Genomic DNA, 20,053 nt, shown 5'->3' on the forward strand with positions numbered 1-20,053 from the left:
AAGAAAGCCTTTGATTTTCTATATACCATTTACAGAGGTTTAACTATATATCACATAAATGCTTTCAGTTTTTATCCAAATGTGCTGTTAAATTACCCATGTAATTATCCCAAGAGAAATCATTATACTTTTTTATTGTTAATTTCATTAACACTTTAGTGGGAAGAGTTTGGTTGTATTTAAATTCAGCTGTCACAGTCTTTACTAGTACAATTAAAGGGATCATTTCTGTATTATTCTAGAGGGTGGTTTTTTTGCGGGGGTGTTTAATTACTGAGTTAAAGCAACAACAGAAAGTTAATGGGCAAAAATATAGGCAATAATCTATGGTCAAACTTGAAACAAAATACAATTCTCCCTGACCCCCATAGTCAAATGTGTTTTAAAATACACTGCCATTAAAACGAAATTACAACAGTTCTTTCTAAAATGGGTAACGTGACATGACTGACAGCTGTATGTACTTTAACAAGCCCTCCAATAACCAGCAGTAGCACTACGCTGAGTAATCAGATAAAATCTGTTACAGATATATCTTAAAGACAGCTGTATTCAAATATCTGCTTACAGACCCTTGTAAAGGCAAAGCAGATATCATTTTTGTTATACCACTATTATAATACCTTATTACTTCATCAATAAATGCAGCACCATTGCTTCCTTGCCTTCTGCGTGCACTACAGTGTTGCTGAGCCAGCAGGCATTATACTTATATACCATTCCATTGATTTAAATTGAATGAGACCAAAATAACTTTGCAACTGGCAGTTGAGGCATAAAAAAGTGGAGAATATGGACTGCAAATTAAAATTAATTTCTAGATAGGAAGTTCACAACTAAGACAGATATGCTAAAGAGGGAAACAGAAGATCAGACTACTTCTATAAAGAAATTCCTCATCCCAGATGAAGGTGGGACACTGCTCTCATCTGCTTCAGATTTTAAAGAAGAATTTTTATTATCTTGAGCATCCATATTTGGAAAAAGATGAGAATTAGTGAGACCAAGGAATTAGCAAATACAAAAATCCAAGCAAATTCATATTCATTGCTCTTTGACAGAGTAAAATTAATTTTTATCTACAGGGAGTATATCAATTTAAGGATAATCTGGGGGAAAAAAATTAATGGGGAGATATAAGACCTCTGACTAGACTCTCCTTCATTCCAGGGGATCCACAGAGTTTAAGGAAGAATGATGTGGAAAAATTGTGTGGAGATTTCATTCTTTGGCTTCTTATTATGGGTTTTTCCCATCAGTGCAGGTGAAAAATCCAGCACAGGTTGATTAAATAATAAAATCTTCTAAATCATTTAACTTTAAACATTTTATGACTTTCTTTCTCCATTGTAGCACTACAGCATAACAAAATCTTTATTCCAGATAATTTTTGTACTAGAGGAAAGGACTGGAAAAATCATGAAGAAAATGGCCATTCATTTCTATGCAGAAAATCCTTGTATTAATTTTTTGTTAAAGCTTTTGCGCATTTTATGTGTACAAAAATTTGTAACATTAAAACTATTTACACTTATCATTGCAATCAAAACTGTGTGCTCATTTAAATGAACTTGTTATTGTATTAAAATGAACAAGAGATGAAAACAGTATCAGGTTTTTGTTTTGTTTTCTAAACTGAATAGTATTCCTTGGAAAACAAACAAATATTCTTGTTTAAAAAAAAAAAAAAAGAAAAAATTCCAGGGTTGTCTTTTTCAACTAAAATGGAAAGACAAAAGTTTAAGAATGTTTATAGATGTTTCTGGTTTAACAGTTTCATGTGTTGGATGTGACTTTCACAGTCTGTTGGCAGTTTGCAGGAAAGCCATCACACCTGTGACTTGGTTGTTGATTAATGAGTCTTTCAATTCATCGCTACCATCTGAAGAAGGGCCGTGGCCTTTCTAAGCTTCACTGGTTTATTCGCCTTCAACTGTAGTCCTACCAAGGTATCTTCCATAAAGAAAATCACACCTGGTTAAGGCTAATGAAAACCTCAATATGTCATTTTCTAGACAAGTCAAAAAGCATGTAAAACTAGACAAAAGATGTATTCAAGCAACATGAATGCAGTTTTGTCATAACCTGTCAATCTAAAGACTAACATAAAAAAAGCTTTCTTCAATGACATTTTCCAGTGTCAACTATTAGAATGACAATTCTGAATTCCCTCTTTGCTACATGATGCAGGACGCATAATGGTTTCCCACTCTTCACAAAGACTACATTTCGTTATTAGTTCCCAGAAAGAAGTTTACAGGGGAAAAAAAAACAACAAACAAACAGTTTTTCTGGGCCATATTATCAGTCAGCATCAGAAACCCCCAATCACAGTGTCTATGCAGTTTTAAACCGACTACTCACATCACAGAACGTATTAAGAGCACATGTGAAACTGCCCAACTCTGCTGTATCTTCAAAACTGTGTCATGATTGCAAAACTTTCAAGGGCATTCTGACTTTGACAACTGGGCCTGGGGAAGAGGCAATAAGATCTTTGGGACTTATCATCCTGTCTTAAGCAATTAGCTGTTGAATCAGGGTGAGCCAGGCAGGACAGAGGAAGTTCATCCAGGAAAGCCACGTGAGAAAGCCAAGAACCTGTGGGAAAGCTGTAGCTCTGAGAGCGAGCGGTTACAGCTACGAAGGTCTGTAATCTGCACAGTAGCAGCCACCAGTCCTTACTACTTGCTTTGTGGTAGCAACAGCAAATGTTTCAACGTCAAGAGAAAGCATATAGTTGTTCCCCATCTCCTTCAGAGGAAAACTAATGGGCCTACCACTTCCTAAGAAGACTGCAAGGTAATTCAAATTAGCTAAACAATTAAGTATAGCTAAAGCTGAGACACCTCTCCTTTGTTGCCACCTAGGACTGTGCACATCAACAGTTCCCACAGATCAAATACTATATGGTAGCTTATGTATCTTAAAATTTAGTCAAAAGAGCTAGGTTCTACTCTTGACTTTGCTACAGAGTATTTTTGCAATGTAGAATAAACCTTGAAGGTGACTGCAGGATCAGATTTTCCATCTGTTTAACTTTGATATTAATACTTCCCCCCTCTACCTTACAGGGGATTTGCATGTCTCAACTCATTACAGCTTGCACAGAAATTGAGATCCCTGTATGGAAATCGAATTACTCTGCATTACTAGCACTTTGCTGAAAATCCCTTATCTAAAAGAAGGAGAAGGAAGAAACAACGGGTTGGTGGGCAAAACAGACTTTTAGCTTGTTGGCTTGTGTCTTGTAGCCTCTTCCTTTGTAGGTGTAGGAAGAAATCCTATAGATGAGATGAGTAGCTAAGCCAGTATGTACAGTTAGGGTAGTCAGTACTCTGCATGCATTAATACACATTTAGAGCTTTTGTACACGCTTACGATCACTATATATCTACTAAGAATGAAAACTTGGATCAGGAAGGCTCAGAAAGAGGAAGAAGAAAAGAACAGATAAGATGACAAACATGATTATCTCCACTTAAGAATCCTTAGTGAGCAACAGGATGCAACACAGAGTTGAATGGAAGGCAGATTATTTGCAGATGAAAGGAAGTATCTATTTTTAAGGAAAGTCAGCCAGGTCATGGGATGCCAATCACCAGGTTAATTAGGTAGTGACATAAAATGTCGAAGTGTCACACTTCCAAATAATGATTAGTGGTTGCAGTATACAAAAATATCTAGTTATGAAGAAAAGATATATACTTTTAAAGAAACCAATGAAATGTGAATCCTAACAGCAAATGCATATATGCATTATTAACACTAATACACTGCATTTACTTAGCATTTTTTCCATCAAAACATATCAAAGGACATAAAAATGTGGACAAATGTTACCTAATTTCAAATGGGGAAACCAAGATACATTGAGACATTATTAGAAGAACAGGGTTTAGCTCACAGGCCTATGGTATGGCCTAGCCAATAAGCTGTGCCTAACACACTTTTTAATGCAAAACACGTATTGCCAATATTTTTTTTTTTAATTTTTCTAGAGGCTGGGTTTGAGCAATAGAAATAGCATCAAATTAGAATGAAACCTTATTTAAGCAATTTTATAGTTGTTACTTCAGAGAGACCTGTTAAGTACATACTTCCATATCCTACGTAGGCAAAGGCCTCATCATAAAGGACTTCCAAGTATTGAAGAAGAGCTCAGATTAAATAAGGGGATATGGCAGTCCCTTCCTTTTTAGCATCTTTTGTTGGAGAATGTTGTTGGAGAATATTGTTTTATTCATAGGATTCATCAACATGTCTACAGGAGAGAGAGACTGCTAACAATCAGAAAAGTCTAAAGTGTACTGCACATGGGAAGCCTCACCTTTAGCCTCACTTACTTGTGAAATTCATGCTACAACTGTACATAATAGTGGCTGGAGTGGCATTCAAACAGTACGTAATACAGGGTACCGTCTTCCCCCTTGCTCACCGATCTACATTCTGCCACCAATGCTCTAAAACTGCCAGGTAGGGAACTAAGCCTACTTCTGACAGATCCTTCAAGGTCAGAGTACAGTTTCATTAGCTATGTCAGAAAAGGATAAGCAGATGGAGGATAATCCTTACGTTGACGGATGTGACATATACCTTGTTATTGACCAACTTATTTATGGAAAAGGGTCCTTGCTTATCCAGAAATGTCAAAATCAGATTTTCCTCAAAATCCCAGTGGCTTTTTTTTTGCTACATCCAGCACTAGGGTCTAAACCTGACTCTGTGATCAACCAAGAGACATGCAATAATGTATTAATACCTTTCACCCATTTCTTTTGATACAGGAGCAATGGGATACTGTCTTTCATAGCCTGCAATATATTTTAGAAAGCCTGTTCTCACATGCATTATAAGGGCATCCATTACAATCTCACCAAGCCGGTGGTGATTACTGCAGTATTAATGGCATCCCAGTTCTTCACCAACACATCATTAATAGTTGACTTGTAGCCGTAACAACAATATGGATTTCCAATATCCAGCAATTTGGATAGAAAAGATTTAGGAGCATCTGCATTTTAGAAGAAGGACTGACTAACACATCCAAAAGTATACTAGACGTAACACTGGCATCCTCTGCCATGCAGATAGAGTCTCTGTCTTGGCATCATGCCAGTAACTGCTCTTCCACCATTTGTTTCTTCTATGAAGAAAATTGTTAGAAACTTCCTACCTTTTCATATCCTTGGTATTTTCACTCATTTTCAGACCCCGGCTGTTGTAGAGTTGCATAAAAAAAAATCTTTCACAGACAACAAAGCACATGCAGTTTGCTGACATTCTTTTCAATTTCAAAACTACATAATACATTTTTCCATGTGTTGATAAACTGGATCTTAAAAGAGCATTTTCTGGATATCTAGATAATCAACAACACAATGAATATAAACATTTTCTATAAATAGTTCACCATATGGCTACCATTCTCAACAGATGGTGTCTGTGTATCCACTAGAATATACAAGAGCTATGCAGATTTTGTCCTGCAATCATTCAAAATTCTAAACAAGAATTTTAGACTTATTTTCAGTTTTATTAAGCTTAATCAATGGCAAAACATATAATTTTATCACCTAACTCCAGTATGGGGAACAAATGTCACAACAATATTAACCAACTTATTTGCAAAAGGCAAGTAGACAGTCCTCACACAATATAGTCACAAGGATTTCAAAAAAGAGAGACACTAGGTACAAGATCAGCTTCCACAGCATGAAGAGATCTTCTTAATCTTAGGGCAGCACCCTGCTGCCAAGGATAGTCTTTACCTTCCTAAAAAGTAGTTTCATGTGCAAGTAGCCCAGTAGTTTGTCAGACAAAATGAAGTCTGGACTATGTTAAGAAAAATTCTGGAGTGCGAAGAATGTGAGAGTTTGTGTATATTTTGCAGCAAATGTTACTAGAAAGCCTACATATTTTATCCAGTTTTAGTAAAAAACAAAGTTAATAAGTTTTTATAGTTTCCTTAAAGCCAATACATAAACAATTCCAGGTTTTCTACTCTGCTTTGAGAAGCTGCTGCACAGTTGAGAATATTTATCAAAGGAACACATGACTGGAAGTAAACCACTTGGTCTACCCTGTTTCAACTTAAAACTACTTAAGCTCATATCACTGTGCAAACACTTTCTGGAAAACTCTTCTTGAGCTACACTGTTTTACCTATTCGAAATCATCATCTTCTAATTTCCAGTCTAGACCTTTTTCATGGCAGCTCTTATCCACTTGAAAAAATACTGGTTTTAACTTGTACAATTTTTCTAACTTGGTACTGTTTCTCATCTGATGCATTGATGGCAAACCAACGTATTCCCCCCTCAGTTATTAAGTTGTTGTGCTTCCTGTTCTTAAGACCTTGTACCTGACTGTCGTCGGCTTTGCCAGTCATGAGTTCTCTGTCCCTGTAGCTCCCAGAGTGCTCCTGCTCGCTGCTCGCATGTGCACCCCCACATCACTCCAACCAAATCACTACTTACTGCCCTGCACTGGCACCAGTGCTCCATGAAACTTACCCTAAGTGCAGAGGAGGGAATCCTGGCCGCTCCTCCTCAGAACAGTAAGTTACTGCAATGTTGGAGAATGGCTTCACGTGTTACAAAAATGTCTCGGTTGTTTCTCATAATTATAATGAGAGAAATGTAGTTATTCTCTATAGTAATGTATTCAATGCACCTGAAAGTCCTGTAGAACTGCAGAAGGAAGGTCGCATCTCAAAACCCAGCAAATATTAATATCTTATAGCTATGTACAAGTTGCTGAGATACTTCTCTGAAAATAAATGATCAGAAAGTATTTAACTTATATATCTGTATAAAGGAGAGTACATAAACAAGAAGGGTAATGTATGGTACTGTGCTCTGGGTTTGTGCCTCAGTGTTGACAACACACCAGCTTTTTGGCTACTGCTGAGCAGTGCTTGCACAGTGCCAAAGCCTTTTCTTTTTCCCACTCTGCCCCCCTAGGCAAGTGGGCTGGGGGTGTGCAAGAAGCTGGGAGGGGACACAGCTGAGACAGCTGACCCCAACTGACCAAAGGGATATTCCACACCATATGACGTCATGCTCAGCATATAAAACTGGGAGAAGAAGGAAGGGGGGGGATGTTCAGAGTGATGGCATTTGTCTTCCCAAGTCACCGTTACGCGTGATGGAGCCCTGCTTTCCTGGAGATGGCTGAACACCTGCCTGCCCATGGGAAGGAGTGAATGAATTCCTTGTTTTGCTTTGTTTACGTGCGCTGCTTTGCTTCACTTACTAAACTGTCTTTATTTGAACCCATGAGTTTTCTCACCTTTGCTCTTCCAGTTCTCTCCCTCATCCCATTGTGGGGGGAGTCAGCGACCAGCTATATGGACACTTAGCTGCTGGCCAGTGTCAACTCACCACAGTCACTAAAGTATTTTCAAATGTGATAATATGCACAGAGATAGTGGCCAGACAGTTAAAGAGAAGAGATCATAGTTGATACAATAAACTGCAGAATCAGTTTCAACATGCTGATTTAGCCAGACAATAACAATTTTTCCTTTATATTTATGAGCAGGATTAAAAGTTGAGATACACGTGAATTAAACAGTAACTAAAAGCACATGGTCTTCTTGTCTTAATATATGTATCAGAAGTAAGAAACTCCCATTTGGTACCGAAATATCTAAGAATGTATGAGTGCCAAGATTTGAAAAAGCAGCATGTATCTGTGTAAGCAAGCAGGACACTTATGAAGACTTGGATAAATCAAGTACTATAAATTAGCTGAATGTTAACAGGCTTATTATTAAAAGACATTATTTTAAGTGTAATTGAAAAGTATGTTTTAACTTTTATTCTTGCAGCTCAAACTATATGTAAAAAAAAGAATCAGAAGTAAAACTAGAAAGGAAAGGAATCCATCTATATATCCCTTTTCTTCCTGTAAGGAAAACTTCTTTACAGTTTCTAAAGGTATGAACTGTAAATAGAGATGAACATTGTTTTCTATGTTACTGCTTACTGCTCAACTTTAATAGGCTTTTCCTGATAGCATTCTATATTTGATAACCTTGAAATAAAATAATATCATTAAACATCCACATCTTTAATTTGAAAAATTTCCTAAACACTGTTACTTTGAGGATCATAGGAATGCATGGATCAGATTCACACGCTCATGTGGAACCAACAATGAGTAGTACATAACAATTCATTTCCTTTTTAACCAGTCCTAAAAGCCTTTTACTTTCCCCTAACCACCAACCAATTAATTTGCCTACCACTTGCTGGCTCTGGGACAATGCTCCCATAACCCCCTCCCACCTAACTCAGTCATTAACTAGGTTAGGGGAGCATTTCCCTTGTAAATGAGTCCCCTAAGCATTTTTACTTTTTTCCCCCACCAAAGAGAGAGCAGAGCATACTTATTTTACTTTGTATGCAACAGACAGTATTTCTCTTTAAATATAAAAAAGGGAAACAGACCCCAATATCACTGTGAACAGGTAAAAATTTTTTTGCCCACACAGAAGTAACTGATAAGGGAAAGCTTTAGCATATGTTAAAGAAAGGAGTAATTAAAGTATTATGGCACTCCACTTTATAAACTGATGATTCTGACTCTTTTCAAGTAGTGCCCTTAGTTTTGTTTAACTCATCTCAGGAGACAAATGGTAGAAACAGAATGGATCCATCATAAACAGGAGGTCAAAATAATCACACACCCATTCAGCTTGAACCTTAACTCCTGAGCACAAGTAAGGCTGAGATTTATGCAATTTTAGAAAGGAGCATGAAGAATCACCTGAAGATAGGGCTCACCTGAGTCATTGCAAAGCTTACTTGAGTAGCCATGAGACCAGCTAGAATTGGCCTTGCCAGTTGGAAAACATGAGCAGACATACTTTAGCTATGCTAAAAATTAAGTCACGTAAAGACAAGCTGTGTTGGAGATGCTGGTCACTAAGGCAGATATTGGATTAGCAATTCTACTTAATGATCACAGTGGGTTTAAACGATCTGCTGGTCTGTAAAGTAGAGTGGTTTAAATAATAAATCCATGAGCTAATCATTAATGGCTTGCATAATGTCACTTCTAGATGAGAATTTCCATATCATGTAGAAGGGCAATGAATGGAGACATTTTCAAATTAGGAAGGATGACAACAATTAGGGCACTTATTAAATAAAAAAAAAAGATGCAACAATAGATGATATGACAAAGGCGTGAAATACAGAGAAGGACAGAGAAGGCATATACACGACTTCTTTCTAAACTCTATAAAGAGATCAAAAGAAAAAATGAAATGTATTTCAAGATATCAGAGGAGATGAAATGTCCACAGAAAATGTTCCCTCTGCAAAGCACAGCAGTCCTCTCTGCTCCCTTTGGCTCATATTGATGACATCAACATGAAGGGAAGTTTAAGAACCAGCTTGAGTCTAAGACTTTCTATTAGAATCTCTTTTAAAAGGGCAAACTACTTCATTTTTAATGAAGGACAAGTGTTAGCAATCAGCAGGAGAACTATCAAAGAAAAAGAAATTAGTACTGAATTGTCTCTGCCGTTTAACATGAAAATGACACTACTGGTACAGACCAAAAAGTCCATGAAGTCCCATATTCTCTCTGCTAGTGGGTAACAGAGGACATCAAGAGCAGAATTGAATGGCACATTTTTGCCAGCCTAGTTTTTTAGCATCGTTTTTTGTGCAATTGCATTAAAATTTTGGAAAAATAACAATTTGGGTGGAAAAAGAATTAATCATAGCAAAATTAAGAAAGAAGTCTAGAAATAGACTGTATAAATATTTTATATATGAAATGAAGGCAGAATTAAATGTTTAAGACTAACTGCTAGTGATAAATTGAGAAAATGGCATAAAAAACAAAAACATTTTTGACATGCAAATTCACACACCATTGAAATTGTCACTCTAGTTTCTAAATAGAGAAACAGTTCAGTTTAAAAGATGAATGATATGACCATATTAAATTTCATCAGGAGGATTCAGAGTTAAGAAGGGAGTGTTAAACTTCTTAGTTTGCAACACGTAAGTTTTCCAGTTTTCACAAGGATATAAGTGGCAAATATTTTAGAAAAATACCCATTTTTTTCCACCTACAATTTTCTGAATTTAACAAATTGCTATTTCTCAAGTTAACAAGTACCAATTCTGTATTAAATATATCTGCTTATCAATTAAACAGTTACATTTTACAAATAAAAAAGTGTTAAAATATTAAAATAAGTTCTGTGCTATACAGCTGAAATCTCCCTGAGCAGTATAGGTTTGCAAAAGTTACTCATTTCTCTTTAAAGCACTATTTAAGGGCAACATCAACATATATTCAGGTCTCAGACAGAAAGAACGTATTAGGTTCCTCAAAATACAAATTGAAAACCTTCTTTGTATGGATCAAATACACTAGAAAGTAAGTATCTCCATTTTAAAACTGAACATTTAAAAATAAATGTATAATTTATTTTATAAATTTCACCAGTAAAATCTTTGTGTATTGGCTATTATAAAGTATTAAACACAACAGAGAAGTGCAATTATTTGCCAAAATCCCATTACCTGTGTGCCAGCAGCACCCTGAAGGTCATCTGATTCAGTCCCAAATAACTTGGCAGCAAGTTTGACCAATCCCAGTTCCATTCAGTAATGGTTGACTGTTGATACATGGCAAGAAGCTATTGTTAGTTATTAATCAGTGTTAATATGATCAGTAAATTAAAGCTCCAGCTGTGATATACTAACCAAGGAGGGGGGTCTAGAACAAGGACTTAGACAGATGATATCAATCATGTCCAGAAGAGAAGGTTTTTATTCCAATAACACAGCAATTAATTTATAAATCCATTTGGGGATGTAGCCATTATTTATAAAAAGATAAATCAATTTTTTGAACCGTTATTCTTCCAACTGTTAATGGCGTTCTGCCCAACCACTTTGTCTGAAAGCTTGACTCTTTGTTTGAGAAGCAAAATAATTGGCAACTTTTTATGTAACAGCAATTTACATTTTCTGCTGTCAGCAAAAAGTTTGTCATGAAAAACTTGGTATAGCTGGAATTTAAGATGTAACCTGTATAGTAATTAGAGTGATCGTTTACTTGTCTATTGTTTTGTAAGGCACACCAGTCACCAGATGGCTATTATAAACAGCAGTAAGTCTAGACAATATGAACAAATATAAGTCCATATTGCTTATTTAATAAATAAAAGCAATCTACAATAATGGTGGGCAGACAAAAGACCACACACAACACTCTTATGTTTACAAAACAGTAACTCCTGTTGCATAATATTAATTTCCATCGTCAGTAATGGTCAAGTAATGACTACAATTCAACATTCTTGGGAGGAAATAATTCAAAAATTATTGTAACACTAAAATAGCACTGAGTAGTTTAAAAAAAAAAAAGATGAAGCAAGTCAAAACAATGGAAATAAACCTAAATAAGAAAAGTAAAGTGTATCTTGCAGTGCATCTTTTTCTCCTTACAGACAGCACTTGGTTCTTCTGGGAGAGCAGAATCAGTGCAATCCCTCCCCTTCCTTCCATCTTTATTTTATTCCCTTCTTTCTTTTAATTTTCTCCCTGACCCTCATCTTTGGCATGCACTTAGAATTAAACTAGAAAAATAAAGGTGAAATACAGAATAAGAAAGGGAGACAAGGGTAGCTAAAGAAAGAATAATATAGTGTGAAAGTGGAAAGTGAATGAAGAAGTAACAGTGAACATCTGATAAACAAGAAATAAGGGAAAAAGAGTCAACTGAGAGAACAGTGGGAGCAGAATAACACAGGGAAGAAAACAGGCTTGTTCTATACCGAATTAAAAATAAATAAATAAATATGGAGGAAGTACTTGTAAAATCAAGAGGGATAAAAAGGAGAAGCTAAACAGCCAGTAGCAACAGTCATAAAAACAAACAGGAAAACTAATAAGTATACCACACAAAAATTCAGCCTACCAGACTGATCAGTTCTGTGAAAAAATAAAGGATCCATTTGAAAAAAGTCACTTCAGGAAAGGAAAATAATTTCTTTGTGGCATTTTTCTTCATTGATACCGTTGAGGAGTTGCATAGCCTAGACTTAATCTTATCAGACAATAGAGGAGCAGCAGCACTGGCAGAGATTGAGGTGTCAGGACAAATTGATAAAAATCAAGAGCAACAAGTTACTAGGACCAGATGGTGATTATTCAAGATTTTTACAGGAATGTAAGAATGAAATGGCTGAATTGTTAACAGAAATGACACACTTCATAGAATCAGCTACTGAACTACAGGGTTGAAAGGTAAGAAATTTACATATCATTAATAAAAATGCTAGAGTTGATCTCAAAATAGCGGTTCAGTGGCCTTTGTTTCAGGAGCAGTGAGATTCGTAGAAATTATGATTAAGTATCTTGCTAAATTTGACAAGATAGGGACAAATTAGCAAAACTTCAGAAGGGAAAAGTCAACCATGCTAATGTACTGCAATTTTTACATATACCAACAAAAAATACATGGAATGTGTACTACAAATTATCTTTCAGAAAGCTTTTTAAATAATTTATTTTAAGAAATCCTCTACTGAGGAAGCTAAGAGCGTGTCTACACTACGCAATGTGTATACTGTTATATAATATGTTATATAGCATCGTGTGACACATTCTGTGTTTAGAGCTGCACCAGCTCTCTGGACTCACAAGCATTATTACCATGCCTAATCCAATTGGCCCTTCTGAGAGAAAAGTTTTAAAAAACAATACATAATTAACTCATTGACAAAATACATTGTGAAACCAGTAGCTTGTTGAGACTCAGAATTTATAAAAGGATAAAATGTTAGTTGAGGTATTAAAAACATATCTAGTTACAATACATTTAAAGAAAATCAATAAATTAATCATGGATTCTAAAGTCCTAAGCTTCATGGCAGTTGCCAACCAGTAAGAAATGAATTTAAGAAGAATTATATCCTTTAAGAATAATTGTCCCTTGCCAGCGTTCTGGCATCGTCTACAGGCACTGGTAATAGTCTTTGCAGGAAACCAGACACTAAGCTATACTGACCACTATTTTGTAAATAGACAGTCCCACACCACTAAATAAATGTGCAATTTTATGGTAAAGGGAACTAAATTATTTAATAATATTATTAAGCTCAGGAAATAAGTCTGTCATTCTCAACAACAGGGTTGGCACATGGTACTTTGAGGTCCATGATCTACTCTTTTTTTCTTTTGATTTTAAGATACTTCTCCATATTCAGGTAACAGACTTTATGCCAAAAGTTTACAAAATCCAAAGCAATTTAATATGAACTATCCCTTGTCATCTGTTGATTAATAGAGCAGTGCAAAGCTGTTATGTAGCAGAAGAATTCTGCCCTGAGTTGTCACTACTTGAAGGTCTTATTCTACCACACTATTAATGAATTGAGGATTGAGGCATGGTAAACTATTTTCTGCATTTCAAATTGGAGTAAGTGATTCTGTAGCCCCTTAAATTCTATCAATTTAAGATATACATAAAGGTACTAGTGGAAGAAAAAAAAAGACACTTTTAAAGCATGTTCCTCTGGAGCGAGAAGCCTTGCGAAATTGGTATTAATCTCCTTTTTCAGGATATTAACACTTTTATTGCAACATGACAATGATTAAGCATTCATTAAACAAGTAAGAAAAAAGAAAGAACAAACCAAAAAACCAAAACAAATATATTTTACAGCAATACACGTGGTGAAATAGTCCAAAATGCTCAAAACTGGGAAAGGAGATTACACTATATAAAAGCAGAGTGGTACTGAAAAAGGATGTCTTTCCACCACAAGTCTGTAAAGTGAATTTCATGCCACTGTAATACCCTTTCTTTTTAAATATTTGAAATTGAGGGGTAGAAGCAAAACTGTAGATGATGGATTAGGAAGACTTGAGAAACAATGGCGTAAGATTTCTTAAGTGTCCAAGTGCTGTCAGAAACTACATACCATTTTATGTAATGAATTGGTCATGTGGCGCTCTGGCAGAGATTTAGGCAACTAGATCTATTTTCTTTAACTGTTACATTATCAGGAAACTAATTTCTGTAAATAGATTTTAATCCTTTACATATCATTAACATGGCTTAATGAAAAACAGAGAAATGGATGTCTTCATTTTTTTTGTGTTTTTTCCCCTGCTTATTCTCACTGTTCTGTTAAATCTCTGTATTTCCAAAGCATCCTTTACTGTTCAACATTTCTGTGAAAGACTCATCAGGAAGATTCTAAATGTGCACTTGGAGTTTTGCCATGATTTTTCAAAGGACTAAGACTAGCCCTATGTACCATTACACAGATGTAATAAATGTCATTGCTACTAATGGGCTTTCCTTCACTATACTGAACTAACACAGAAAGTCTAAGTAAATGCAAATTGTTCTTACATGCAATAATTCTGATAAAAGAAAAGGACCATAATGGCTTTTTGAAGATCATGCTATTGTAGAGGGTGCCCTCATTAGATTCCTGAGTAATAATATTCCTTTGCACTTCATCAAATGTGAATGCATGTAATTAATTCCGCTTTCATAATCTCAGTCTCTGTCATTATCATGATCATAATAAGATCGACAAGTAAAAATTACACTATAACCAAGGTTTCAGATTTTCACAAACCTGATTGAACACTTTTGCACAAGATTGTCTGTACACCTGGAAAGGGTTGAAGACAGGCTGCTCTTCTCTGCCCTTCAGTGTCAAAGGCAGGCATTGACTGGAGGTAACACCGTCTTCAGAAGAATTCTCACAAGACAGCTGCTCTTTCAAATATTCCTTTTAGAAGAAAAAACGACAAAACAGTATGTGCCACCTAGCTTTCTGAGTGAAATTTGCCTAAATTTCAAGCATAACTTTACAGTGTGCTTGATAGAAGTTCCTTATATTAAAGGACAGAATAAGTAATCACTTACAAAATAGAAACATCTTTAAGAGCAACACCATTTTACAACAAACAATAAATAACCTCCATGAACATCCATCCAACTGAAGCAAATCAGAATAATCTAAGCTCTTGTTTTGAAATTGTCATCAAATTATGTGTATCAGTTCTCATTTAATATATGTGTATGTGGAAGTGAGAAACAAATGTTTTCTATGAGCTGTTCTAATGTATGATTGCTATTATATGATTTATTTAACATGATAAAGTATACACAAATATTTAAAGTTATTTTTTGAACAGCATTAAATAGTTACTACATGACCATAAGTTAATTGTTTGATGAACATGTTCAAACCAGTTGTTCAAACACAGGAAATAAATATTCTCTCACTCTTCAAAGCTATTTTTAATTGTTTAAGCATTCAAAGACTAGAAGTCATTTATGATTTACATGGCAATTTTAGAAACTATACTGTAACAGACACATGATTATTTTGGCCACAATCTTTTCTGTTTTCACTTCTTAAACTACTATGTAAATAAATCATCATTGCATGCCAATAAAGTGTTTTGATTAAATAGAACCATTTTATGAAGAGCTAGATAATGAAACACTTACAGATCTATTTGCTGGAAGGACTACTGTGATTGAACAGTTTATTGTTATTAAAATGAAGCCCATAATGATAGGATTGCCATAACATTGAGCAAGTACTCAAGGTGAGTCTTCATTAAGATGGGTGGATGCAAATGCTCCTCTTACTTTGCAGTACTACTGAGATGATAAAAATTTTCAGACGCAGGTGAGGGAATGTGTAAACTACCTGCCAAAGCACCCTGTACTCCTCAGTGGGTCTTTCTAAAAGAATAATTTCATCATTGGTTTAAACTGATCCAACTGTGGTCTGGCCTGAAAGGCACAAGTTCCCTCCCAATCCACATAGACTGTAGCTGTTTCTCCCTCGTGTTGGCACTAGCATATGTTGTGAAATCAGCCAGAAAAAAGAAAGGTTTCAGCCAGATAAACAAGCCACACGATTTTGTGTACTAGTACAAAGGGGGGGCCTAGGAGTGGGAAAGCACAAGGGCAAGAGAAAGAGCAGGACTGTATCTCTCTACTGGTTGCAGCCAGTTGTCCAGACTGGTTAAGACAATCATGAAATCATCTAAGTGTATTAAAAAAAAAAAAAAAAGAAGTTGGAGCTTTTTTGCGTTAAGACAAAGCATAACCCAGCTGCTGAAAACACACCCTAAGTCTTTTACCTATTTTTTCTCAGCCTACAAAAATGTCTGGTTTTTTTCCCATTCGTTCATGACTTCATGCCACAACAAAGATTTTAAAGTTGTGGTGAAGGGGGTTATTTAAAAGCTATTTCTATACATTTAACAATTTTTTGTAAATGTACTGCCTTCCATGCACGCATTTTCACAAAATCTGTAGACAGCTCTAAAGCAATCCAGCCCTCCGGGTGTCACAGAGCCAGCAGAAGCAGATTCTGTTGGTTTTCCAGTAGAGATACTGGAAATCGCTGTCCGTGCTTGCCAGGATTTGAACATTCCAAGTGGTATACAGCTCACCTCCCAGTACAGGCATTTTTCAGTCTTTGGAATACTGTGAATTTATGTTTTGACAAAGAGACTGATTCAACAGTGGTAAATGAACTCTTTAGTATAGTACATATTGTAGACCCTGAAAGGGTCATCTTTCAAGACTGTGAATATAAAGAGAAATGAAATCACGTTTGTAAATATGTGAGCTATATCCTCACTATCAGTGACTGGGCATGAAACCAAGTAGACATAATATTATTGAGCCTCACATCTCAGGAGAGTTGGTTTCTCGTTGGTAGCCATTAGTCAAAAATGCTTTTAAAAATTATTATTCTTTTCGATAAATACATGAAGGACTGTAGGCTGTTTTGAGTTCTACAGTATCTATTATAGATCTTTATAACATCATAGTTCTATTTCCAAATACAGCTTCCAAGAATCTATATCCCTTTTCCCCTGCTTTTCTAAGGAAAATTATTGAGAAAAACAATTTTCTGTCTCATTATTTTGTTCTCTATTCACACACAATTATTAAGCAGTGTAGCATAAAGAACTCCAAACTAATTTTAAGAACACGGTCCCTTGGTAGTCCAAGGAGTCTCCAAACAAAAGGATGGACCTCTGAACAGACAATCAAGTCTATTTCTTGGTAGTCAGGCACATTAAACATAATCTAAGTTATGAAAAATAATATTGAAAAGTGCATTATCATAATACCATGCTAAGCATTAAAATGTTTTGTAATTGTTTCAAAGGCAATTTGAAGTAACACGGTTAAGTCCTTCTGTGAGTCAAGCCGGTCAGGATTTTTTTTCTTCTTTTTTCTAAAAACAAGAGAGTTTTTTCCACTGAGAAATGTTCTATATTTAACAAAGCGCTTACTAGCTGCAGAAATTCAAGGAGAGACACCTGGGATGTGGAAAGTCAGGCTAAAGTACCTCTTCCACCTAATTCTCTCAGCCTCTTACCTCCTATTGGAGCTGCTCCACTTTGTATAAATAACCAAATACTCACAGGAGTTGAATCTTGGATCAGGGTCTCCAGAACCCGATATGGGCATTCTACCCCTTCAGCTAGAGTATGATTCTATTTTTGACCCTAGAAGTTACAGAATGGATTTTTACAGCAATTTCTACAAGGCAAAACAACTGCAACAGGGGAAAAGGACAAAGTTCTGTGCTGGTAGCTAACGGTCTAGTGGTTTGGGGAGTTTGTTCGGATGTGGGAGATGCAGATTCAATTCCCTGGTCTAAATCAGGCAGAATAAAGATTTGAGCCTGCATATCCTGTCCCCTAGGTGACTGCCCTAACTACCGGATTATATGCTATTTTTGGAGGTCTTGCTCATCATCTTTTCCTCACTCTGTTATACTTAGAGTAATCCTGAATGTGCTCCAGGTGAAAAGGTTTTGTTTGAATTGTATTACAGTAATAATTTTCACTTCACTTCCTGAACCATTTCATTGTTTGAGATGAAACTTGAAAAGGTTCTGTATTGTATTAATATTAGGTTGCCATCTCTACATACATGCTTACATTGCTTCTAAAGGTTCGAAATGCAGATGCATAAAGGTTGCTTTTAAGCCTATACTTAGGAACTAAACAGTTGATCTGATTTTCAGAAGCACAGTGCCAGTACTGAGCTGCTCTCTATTGCCTTCATACAGACATAGCTGCCTAATTGGGGTTTTTTTGCTATCAAATTTTTTTAAAAGAAAAATCTTGGCCTATGCCTATATTTGCATTATTTTGCATTTTATTATAAACACTTCTGTACACTTGCAATGATCTTAACAGCACCTGCTTATGCATTCAAGGAATAGTAATTTAGTAATTAAAGCTAATAAACAGAACTTTCTTAATTAAGCTGTGTAGATCTGTGTTATCATACAATTTAAGCAAACCTGTGTTTATTTCAGTGTATAAAATCAGAATGCTTTTGGTAACTTGGGGCAATTTAGTAAAGCCTTAGAAATAATGAGATAATTCTTTTACATTGCCCAAATTCCATGTGCAGCAAACAAATCTGAATTTGTTTACTGTAATTTCAAAAGCACTGTAACTGAACGGAGTTATCTAGATTAAGTAAGGTTTTCATGTGGATGCATTTACTTCCTCAGTATAGCCATAGGGTTGGTTTGTTTGTTTTTTAAATCAGGAGAATTGATTTACCACATTTAATTTTACTTCCTGAAACAGTCAATTTTTCAATAGTCTTGCTGATTTTTTTTTTTTTTTTTTTAACCGGTTTCCACAATTTTTCAATAGTCTTGCTGATTTTTTTTTTTTTTTTTTAACCGTGTTCAAACTCCTAAAATGTGTCTATGGTCTACAATATGAATCTGAAGGAACTTTATGAACCATACTACTGTTTAAGTACATAAATAAAATCTACATTGTTTCCCATAAAGTAATCTTTTCTGTACAAATGCAGAAAAGCCTAAACTGAATGGATTCTATTACAATACAATATAGGATTTCATATTGACTTTAAGAAGCATTATCACCTCCTTGACTAACCCTTAGCTGCCAGCAGACGCTGCCTCAGGCCAGTACACACCTAATTGCTCGGTAAAAAGGCCGTTTCCCTACCTCATTGAGCTGGATGATGTGATAAATTTGCCTCAGGTACTCGCTGCCACCTGGTTTGTGGCAGATATCCAGGACCATCATGTTTATTTTCTGCTCAGTGAATCCAAGTGCAATACCTCCTTCCTCTAACGTTGCACTTTCTACTGTGACTGAGGCACTAGAATATAGAAAAGATACAACTATTCTTAAGTTAAATTTCTAAAAATCAAAATATTAACACAAAGTCAGCTAAAACTACATGTTAAAAAAACTTTTAAGATTTGGCTTGCACAAAACAAATGTTGCTGTATATACATCTCTGAAGCCTTTATAAGCATACATAATAAATGCTAAATAACATTTTTATTATGCAAATTTTAATAATTTTAATCTAAAAGATGAAAACATAAAACATTCTTTACTCTAAGGACATACAAGGAGCAAATATTTTTTTATTTTCTTTTCCACTACAGAAGTATCTTTGCTACTAGAAATGGCATTTGCATTCGATCTTTTGTACATTTCTCTTTGCCTGTCGCTGCACATATTAAAGCCTAATTAACATGTCAGAAAGGTAGCCATTACTCTAAGTATAGGTTAGAAGTTTTAAATCGAAGTCTTTTTCTTCCCACTGGTATGGTGGTAACCATTTCAAAGGTACCTATTTGCCACTTGTTGCACTTTTTGCCTTGTACTGTTCCTTGTTCTTCTTCTTAAAAGTATTTGTGTGAAACTGCTACAAAAAAATCTGAAGGAGACAGGCCCAAATGACTTGAAAAATATGCATTCAAAACTCTGACCATTGTTAGACTGCTCTCTCTGTATGCAAACATAAGTTACCAGCTCTGTACTTGCTTAGTATTGTACATTGATCAAGTATTAAGAAAAAAAAGTACTAAAACTAATTCTTTTCCTCAAATATTAGAGCTGCAACACAGATGTATGTTGACATCTTGACACAGACGTGTCAAGAACTTGCAAGGACAGACAAGAATATATTATCCCTTCTACAGTCATTAGTGGATTAATTTAAA

At 35.5% G+C, this 20,053-nt stretch overlaps 1 protein-coding gene across 1 annotated transcript in view; it reads right to left on the reverse strand.

The window, feature by feature from the left end:
• Positions 1 to 20,053, reverse strand: part of LOC103906391 (uncharacterized protein KIAA0825) — a 160,168-nt gene that overhangs the window by 102,179 nt on the left and 37,936 nt on the right. Inside the window, exons 7-9 of the mRNA XM_009288290.1 lie at positions 19,041 to 19,197; positions 14,633 to 14,788; positions 10,554 to 10,648 (exon numbers count right to left, since the gene is read on the reverse strand). Of these exons, the coding sequence (XP_009286565.1) occupies positions 10,554 to 10,648; positions 14,633 to 14,788; positions 19,041 to 19,197 (408 nt within the window). The remainder of the gene's footprint in view (positions 1 to 10,553; positions 10,649 to 14,632; positions 14,789 to 19,040; positions 19,198 to 20,053) is intronic.

The sequence above is a fragment of the Aptenodytes forsteri genome, unplaced genomic scaffold (assembly GCF_000699145.1).
Source record: "Aptenodytes forsteri isolate BGI_AS27 unplaced genomic scaffold, ASM69914v1 Scaffold41, whole genome shotgun sequence".
Lineage (NCBI taxonomy): Eukaryota > Metazoa > Chordata > Aves > Sphenisciformes > Spheniscidae > Aptenodytes > Aptenodytes forsteri.